At 32.9% G+C, this 9,028-nt stretch overlaps 2 protein-coding genes across 2 annotated transcripts; one reads left to right on the forward strand and one right to left on the reverse strand.

Annotated features, from left to right (window-relative positions):
* The first annotated feature begins 1,209 nt into the window (after positions 1 to 1,209).
* Positions 1,210 to 1,839, forward strand: LOC119632916. Its single transcript, XM_038026069.1, has 2 exons — positions 1,210 to 1,593; positions 1,648 to 1,839. The coding sequence occupies exons 1-2, from the start codon at positions 1,435 to 1,437 to the stop codon at positions 1,837 to 1,839; spliced, it is 351 nt and encodes a 116-aa protein (XP_037881997.1). The 5' UTR covers positions 1,210 to 1,434.
* Positions 1,840 to 6,575: 4,736 nt separating this feature from the next.
* On the reverse strand, positions 6,576 to 8,474 carry LOC119634209 (glutamine synthetase 1, mitochondrial). Its single transcript, XM_038028244.1, has one exon. It carries the CDS (start codon positions 8,032 to 8,034, stop codon positions 6,832 to 6,834), a length of 1,203 nt encoding a protein of 400 aa, XP_037884172.1. The 5' UTR covers positions 8,035 to 8,474; the 3' UTR covers positions 6,576 to 6,831.
* Positions 8,475 to 9,028: the final 554 nt, after the last annotated feature.

Raw genomic sequence — 9,028 nt, forward strand, 5'->3', positions numbered from 1 at the left:
TCTTAGTTATGTTCATCTGCTGATCTATCATCTATTGTTGCAACTATTAAGGTCAGTAAAATGAGTGTTAGCTTATGCGTTCAAGTCAACAGACGATGATTGGCTTGATCCGAATGCGAAAACAAGTTCGACAACAAGTTGAAAAGTTGTAAATGGTGCCATGTTATCCAAATTTTCCACTCTTCCACACTTTGATTGTAAAAGTTGTTCGTTCCAATGCATTTTCAATAACGTTTTTCCTTGAATCAAAATGTGTTGATGTATCATCCAAAGTAAGGATTGAATAAAAGAATACATTGCCAGGCGCCGGACATAGAGGATAAAGTCAGGCAGAGCAGCTGACGAGCAGACAGAGAGATATTCTTAAACCAGAGAATGATTTTAAATTGATGAGTGCCTCCCAAGTGCTAGGCATTTCTGGAGTTTGCATGCATCTATACCAACCTTACCATAAAAAATCTGGGATGTAACAAGTAAGAAAGGCATATTTGGCGGGGATCGAATCTCGCACATCCACCACTATGCTTTTCGCATTCTTCTCTCCAATTTCTTTTATTTGACAACCATATCGCTGGTGCTATTATTAAGAAAACATTAATTGTTGTGTCTTCTATACTTACTTTAGAATTAAACCATTTTTAGGTGGATATTACATCTTGATTTGAGCAATGTGCAAAATAGTAAGCACAAAGCCTCAAAAGGATGAAAAGTGTAATCATGTGTAGCTTTGTGTGGGCATGGCCGAGTAAAGAGTAGAGTGTCTCGCAATGTAAATATGGAAAATTTCAATCTTCTGACATTTAAGAAGGAGTTGCGTTCAGTTTATGCCCCACGGCTAGTTTCTGCTCTAATCAATTTGACCCATTTTCAATACTAAAACGCATCAAAAAACTCCTATTGTTTTTACTAAATTTGAAGGCGATATCTTCATTGCTGCGACCGGGAGAGTGCCAACAACAAACCCCACCCAGACGGAGGGACACGGCTTAAGCAATTTAGAATTTCACTGTGATCAAGATTTCAGTAATCTCCGTCCTTCAGTTGTGGGTATAAAAAGAAATTAGAACAACAAGATAACCTCACAAGAGTAGACTAAGAAAACTTACTCGCAGACAATGAACATAATTAACGTTTTAAAAATCTAGACGTAGAGTCTAAACGTATACATACATAGAAGTGTAATTTTTATGTATAGTCCATCTATAGCTATATTCCGCAAGCATACGAGTACTTATCATTGTGCGTAGCGGTATCTTTCATAACATTCACGTAAAATACTTTAATGTACTTATGAATAAACTGAATGTGTGTCTTTGCCATTGCTGTCATTTATTTGATTTGTTATTTAAAATAGTGAAAAGGGTTCTATTGATTTTATAAACTGCTTCGTTTAAAGAAAAATTATTAAAAAAATTTTCTAGTATAAATAATAAAATGGACGGAAGGCATCACGACTCCGAAAAAGAAGAATTCCGAAGGGCAACAATGCAAGCTATTGGTAAACAAAACAATGAACGCAGTTTAATGAATTTTGTGCGAGCGATTTTTGGAGTTTCAAACGAACTTGTGACGGACAAACCAAATCACGAGGAGGTAACTATAACGAAAATATTCGAAAATCATAAAGTGAAATGTTTTTCAATTTAGATATTTAGCGCTTTAAGTGAAGCTAAGCGCTTGGAAACCTTGAAAGGCAAAGAAGTGAAGCCGGAAAAAACTGATAAATCTGAACCCGAACTGGACAAGGGAAAAAAAATGCTAACCAAAGGCGCCTTAAGGCGACAAAGGGTACGAGATAATCTCGCCAAACGCAAGCAAAAGTTTTCACAATTGAACTAAACAAGATGAATACGTCCGCATAATATTGGCCTACTGTTTTGTAACAAAAAAAAAAATTCTAATATATTATAGTTTTTTTTAACAGAAATATGACTTATATGGAATGGATTGTTTTATGCGCAATATTAAGGGGAACAGGAAGCTTCAGTAGCTTAACAGTTTGAAAGGGAGCGAATCGAGAGCTGCTCTAGTTTTAAGAGCGACTTTAGATTTGGTTAATGTAACGTGAATGGTCTTAGGTGTTCAGACGCAATACATTTGCTTTAGATTCTCACTTTGCCAAGCATTCAATTTTTTACGAGATGTCAGCTATTGTTTAAAGCAATATTAGTTGATCTAGCTAAGCCGACCTGATTTGATCCGAATCAACGTATTCATATCAACTGTCATTAGATGAGATACAATCGTATCACCACTGATGCCGTCGTTTAGTAGCTTAACAGATTTTCAGCAATTGCATGAACTCGCAACAGTCGAACACTTAGCAAGGGAACGAATCAAGAGCTGCTCTATTTTTCAAGGCGACCTTAGATTTTGTCAATGTACCGTGAATGGTCTTAGGGGTTCAGATGCAAAATATTTGCTTTAGATTCTTAATTTCTTCTATACATTATTCTAAGGGAGCTTCTTTGCCCGCTTCAGTATTTATCGCTTCAGTAAAATGATGGTGAAGGACAGCGTGGTCTTGTATTTGTCTAAGTTGAGTTTGGAAACCTATTTGGGAGATGCAATTAGTGCAAAAATTAGTGATTTGTTCTTCAAAGTCCTCAAATTATATTACTAGACAGTGGCTAAAGTTACTTCAGTTCGATCCATACCTGAGGCCTCAGCTAATTCATTAGATAAGAGAAAGCTATTAGACTTGAATCGAAAATCAATACAAACGATGGCACTTGTATTGCCTTCAAACTCATCCAATTGACATCGCGCTTCGACTTGGAAGTATGGCTTGATTATCATTATTATTGGAATTTAGGATAAAAAAATTTAATATGAACCTGTCTTGTTTGCTCCAAAGTAATAACAATCCAAATTCCTAAAAAATGCGAAAATTTTTATCAAAATTCTTTGGAATATAATAGAAATCGTGATAATAATTTTTTTAGATTTATTAAATGCAAAAATCGGGGCAACAGTCCTAGCTTGGTAAAGAAAAATTAATCTCTCATCAAAGCATTGCACAGTTTTTTACAGAATCCGAGCATCCATCATGTCCATCAGTTTTGATCTTCTCTCTATCTATGTTTAACTTCCGACTCTTTTTTTACCTACAAAAAATTCTCATGTGTGGCAGATTTTTATCATGCGCGCTCCAAATATCTGTGTTGAGTGATCTCCAAAAAATTACTTCAGTAACATTTGAGATTTTTTTTTAATGCTTTACAAAATGAACGGTGAACTTCATCGCTTACAAAATTTAGTGGGTTCTCTTTTTTTTTAGGGACATATGTCTATAATTTGTTTCTTACAAAATTTGTTTACTTAATAGGAGAAATTAAAAATTAGGCTAAATATCTCCGACCACATTATTAAAAAAATTTTGATTCTAAAAATAGTTCTAGCGTTAGATACATTCGAATTTCAATGTATTAGAGTATGAATGCAATGAATGGATTGAATGAAATATTTTGACTTTTATGGAAGATATGATATTTTTTAGATCACCGAACATTTCATAAAAAGTACAGCGTCAAGACCATTGCTTAGTATATTAGAAAATTAAAAAAACTAAAAAAAATTAATTTTATGCTTTTTCGTCTTTTTGGCCATTATTTTGTTAGTCCGCCTTTAATTAAGAGACGGTAATTTTCCATTCATTAACTACATATATAGTGATAGGTGGGTGTCGCTCGCTCTTATACATACAAAAAAAAAAAAATGTCTAGAGAAATAAGATTAGTTTCGTACGATTTTTTTTCTTTCCTTTAAAAAAATAAAATAATAAAAATTATTATTCATTATGCAACAAATATAATACATAAAGACAAGCTATGTCCAGCAATCTAAAATGGAAAATTTATGAAGTATTACATAAGAGTATGGTAGAAAGGTGAAACTGTCTGAACTGAATTTTAAAATGAACAAATATATAATTGCTCTGAATTATCTTGACAGATCTGCTCTTGACCTCTTAGTGAGTATTTTTATAAATATTTTTCCAAAGACCAGTTTTTCGAGCACTGCCCATATAGCCCTTAGCTTGTTAGGTTGTTATAAGAACAAATATTGTAATATTTAGAATTTCGCAACAAAAATCGGTTAGTAATAGTATTTCGGCATCCTGAATTGGTATGAAAGCTTTGGATCGGATGGCGCAATTTTTTGAACACTCTGTCATATAACCACTCCTAGGAAAACTGAATTCTTTAATAGTAAAAAGGCATAACGTCGAATACTTCTTGATAATAATTCGACATCAAAAATTATCTTCCAGAATTTGGGTCACATAGGTGCATATTTTAGATACCGATTCCATCCATATATGGATTCTAATAAAACATCATTAAGCTTTATATGTCGAAAAGGTCTAATTTTTAATACCTTATGATAAATATTTATCTTTACAAAATCAACCATAGGGAATTTGAATCAGATAGATCTACTTCTTAGATCACATCATGTATAAGGGCTATCATGGAAGCAAACTATTCTATGGCGGCAAAGTCTAAATTGTGGTTTGTTATGGCAAAAGCAACTGAAAAGTAATAAAATCTTTAAAAAGTAGATGACTTCATTATCCACTATGAGTACTTTCATGAAAATTATGCATTTACATAAAAATGATGCATCAAGTAGTGTAGTAGTGCAAGCAGTGTAAGATATCTAATAGGCGGCCTTACCCGACTATAGCATTCTTAGTCGTTTTACTTGGATTTCACTTATTCCAACTCCTAATGTTTTCTTAATTTCTTTTTTTTTTTTTGGTTGTTTTTAAAAGTAACGCTAACGTAAAGCTAACGTATTCATACCGCAGACCTTTAAAGTTGCCTCAGTTTTCAATGCATTCGTGTTGACGTGACGGTAACTGTCGCAGTCAGATAAGATGAGTAGAAAGAATTGACACAGAATTTGGACATTGAATCAAATTATATGAATATATGAGGCGTATTTGCAAACGTTATATTTTCCGGTTGTAAAATTAAATTAAATTAATTAATTTATGAGTAAAATAATCAAAAATAACTAATTCATAAGGAAATCTTAAAATCTAAATAACGCGATCAAAATTAGAAAAGCGAACGAAAATGAGGTCTGTTGAAATATTGGTTTGTATAATAAGTTCATAGCGTTTTATTTTTTAAAGTTACTATGTTGAGTGCTATTTGAACTATAAGTTTAAATTAATGACTAATCGCGACCCGTTTATTAATGGCATTTCGGTAAAATATCTTTGAACGGCGAGCTTTTTTTCAGAAAATTATAACATGAACTCCGTAGGCCTGGATAACACTCTATCTAGATCTCTTAAGTAAACATTTAAAGAACCGCTTTGACGAACTTTAATATACGGACTTAAGCATTCCCAAAGTGAGAAAGTGCTGGGACAACTCCGTCGTTATATTTAGCTAAGAGCCATTATAAATAAGTTTTCTTCAACAGCTTTGCGAACATGTCTTTTCAATATCACTAAAAGCCGATCATAATGTTCTTAGGATGCTTCTTTCGAGCCTACCACCTATCTCTTTCACCAGCTTGTATGTAATAATATTCCCAAGGCTTAATTTCTTTAACTTGTTTCACTTGACACTGCTGTAGCAAACTAAACGAATTGAAACAAATTTTAGAGTCTTCCGAGAGGTCTATTTACATATTGTTATCTTCTTCGAATATAAAAACTTTCGAAACAATCTAAGGCTTCCTAGTGTTCTTATTTACATACATATACTGTCAGCAAACTATATAAGAAAAATTGTGATGTGAATTAAATGAAAACACGTGTATTTTCGTTTAATATTTTGTATCTTTATAATATATTTTTTATTTATTTATAAATTTGTTGAATTTTGTTTTATTTAAACTTTTACAAATACATTTTATTATATTAATTGTAAGTAATGTTTGTATATGTATGTATGTGTAGGTATTTTTAAACACATTTGTCATTTTGTTTTTCAATATTTTCTCTTCATTTTTAAAATAACATTAATAACAATTAAACAGCAATATATATATATATATATATATGCATGTAAAATGATTTTTTGATCAGTTTTTTAAAAAAACTCTTTGTTTTCTTGTTTTTTTTTTCCTTCCTTTTATGCCTGTTTCTGAAAATACTGTCGAAAAATATATTTAATTGTATGTAAAAATGTTTTCGGTATATAAGTGTAAGTGTGTTTGTGTTTGCGTTTGGAAGTGTATGGGGAAGTGTCGTAATTTTCCTTTCTGTGTTTAAATTTAAAAAATTAAAATATTTTTCTTTTTACTCTCTACAAATACATATATATATATATAAAAAAAAATGTAATTAATTAACAGTAATCTCTTTGTTTATAAAACAAATAAATTTCCTTTAAAATTGATTTATATAAGAAATGTTTTTCACTTGTAATTGTTTCTATATATATATATATATGTATTAATTAATCATAATAAAGTTATGGCAGAATTATTAATAAAAAAATTTTTTACTTTAAACTTAAATGCTATCGAAACATATTTCACACGCACAAAACATTACTAAACGAGTTTTTTTTGAACATTTTCTTTTTGGAAAAAATTAAGCGAAAAGTGTGCTGTCGTTAAGTTTAGTAGTTGTTAAGGGCTATTTACAAAAGATAACATAGAATAATAACAAAAGAATAAAAAATTAATATAAGTGTGGATGACAATTGTTGTTGTTTCTTTACTTTACTTTTCTTTTGTTCTATTCTAACGTTAATTTTATAGGTGTTGATGTTTTTTAATGGTTTCTCCTCTCTTAATAATTTTTAATAAATATCTGTTTCCTTCTTTACGAGAAGTCGTTCGCGTCATTTAAAGTAATTGAGTTTATTCGTCTAGTAAGCAGGTTCTAATAAGAGCATCGCACACAGCGTACGGATCGCAATTAGAACTGGGACGACGATCTTCTAAGTAGCCTTTGCCAGCATTGGCTACGCCTCGTGGTACGCGTACACTAACGCCACGATTAGCTATGCCCCAAGAGAATTTGTCAATGCTCGAGGTCTCTAAACGGCCGACCAAGCGTCGCTCGTTGTCTTTGCCTTCTTTGGGATCATAAGCTTTTATATGGCGATCATGACGTTTACTTAATTTTTCTATAGCTTCTTCTATTGGTTTCATGCCGCCGTCTGATCGCATGGCCTTAGTAGAGAAATTAGTATGAGCGCCGGCGCCATTCCAAGGACCTTCCATAGGTTTAGGATCGAAGGTGACTACAACGCCAAACTCTTCAGCAATGCGTTGGAGAATGTAACGTGACATCCAGAGATCATCTGCAGCTTTCATGCCAACGCTGGGTCCTACTTGGTATTCCCACTGAGCAGGCATTACTTCGGCGTTAGTTCCGGCAAAGTCAACACCCGCATATAAACAAGCCAAGGCGTGAGCTTCCACCAAATCGCGAGCATAAACACGATCGGCACCTACGCCGCAATAGTAGGGACCCTGGGGAGCAGGAAAACCATTGGCCGGCCAACCGAAGGGATGGCCGTCAACATCCAACAGAGTGTATTCCTGTTCAATGCCAAACCAAGGCTCATGAGCAGTCACTTTGTCTATGGCAGCTTGGAGAGAAGCTCGCTTATTCGATTCGGTCGCCGTGCCGTCGGCTTTATAAGTATCGCACATCACGATAATATCATTTTTACCAGGTTTAAAAGGATCCTTGTATATGGCACGAGGTACTAGAGTTGTGTCCGAATTTTCACCCGAAGCCTGATAAGTAGAACTGCCATCGTACTGCCATTTAGGTAAATCCGCAGCACTTGATGGGATTTTGTCTAAAACGCGATCCTTTAGACGAACATTCTCGCCAGTGCCATCAATCCATAAATAAGTGGCCTGATATCGGTCGACAGGTGTTTCCAATTTCCGATACCGATCTAGAATCGTTTTATCCAAGGCCGCATTGGGAGAGTTTTTCAAGAAATTACCCTGACCCAGAGCGGTAGTAGTACTTAATGCACGTACTTGCTTGCCTGAGGACGCAAGTTCTTTGCCCAGGAAAAGACCAGCACATCTTAAAGCCATTTTTCTAGTTTCTTTCGTAGTTGTTCGTTGGTTTAATATTAATTTAAAATTAGTTCAAGGACGATTAGTTTTAAAAGCTTTGTAAGAAATGCGTTTAATTAACGTTAAAATTTTTAGTGATTTGCTCGAAGTAAAGATTTGTACTAAGAAGATATTAAAATGTTATGTTTTTATATGTTTGTGTGTCTTTTTAAATCATTTCACTTTTGTTTTTTTTTTATTTATTTACTTTTCGTTCTTCTGATACACGCACAAATATGCACTAACGACGATAAACTCGATGTTTTCTGTTTTATTAACTTCTGTTTTTTTTTTTCTTTTCTTCTTTTTTTAATTGCGATATGAATACAAAAACCTTTGCTTTTTTTTTAATATAACATGTAGTCCATAAACTGGACATCCATTCTCTATGAAGAATTGAATTGTTGTGAATGCAAAGAGCTACGAAACAAATACTTTTCTCGCCTCGGTCAACTGCTTGAAATTTTCTTTAACAATAAGCTCTGCAGCGATAGAAAGCGATAGCCGTAAGAGAATACGAAATTTGATTACAAAAAAAAAAAAAAGAGTCTGAGAGATATGGCGAAAGAGTAAGTAAGAGAGAGATAACATAATAACAACAAGTTTACACTTTACATTAATGCTAATAATAATGCTAATAATACAGCCAGTACAGGGTAGATTAAACTGCCAATAAATAAAGCTCTGCCTGCAACCACAGGCAGAAGTATTTCTTATGATAAACAATAAAATTAATGTTTTTATTATCAGTAATTTTCCATAATGCTCGTTTTTTTTTCTTGTTTTTATTTACAATTGGTTCATACATACATACATACATAAATGGATTATCAATGACCCTCTTGTTTATTTTCGGTAGCTGTTTACAAAATATTATTATTTTGATTTTGTTTTTCTTCCATTTTATTTTACGCATTTTTAGTTTTCTTAATATTGTTTACATGTTTGTAAAGAAATGTGGAATTTATTAGAC

Source organism: Glossina fuscipes, unplaced genomic scaffold, assembly GCF_014805625.2.
Source record: "Glossina fuscipes isolate IAEA_lab_2018 unplaced genomic scaffold, Yale_Gfus_2 2, whole genome shotgun sequence".
Classification (NCBI taxonomy): domain Eukaryota; kingdom Metazoa; phylum Arthropoda; class Insecta; order Diptera; family Glossinidae; genus Glossina; species Glossina fuscipes.

Bases quoted from the DNA above. Each gene is read 5' to 3' on its own strand.
- LOC119634209 (XM_038028244.1), bottom strand. From the start codon at position 8,034: ATGGCTTTAAGATGTGCTGGTCTTTTCCTGGGCAAAGAACTTGCGTCC.
- LOC119632916 (XM_038026069.1), top strand. From the start codon at position 1,435: ATGGACGGAAGGCATCACGACTCCGAAAAAGAAGAATTCCGAAGGGCA. The intron at 1,594-1,647 runs GTAACTATAACG...TTTTCAATTTAG, and splicing joins ACAAACCAAATCACGAGGAG to ATATTTAGCGCTTTAAGTGA.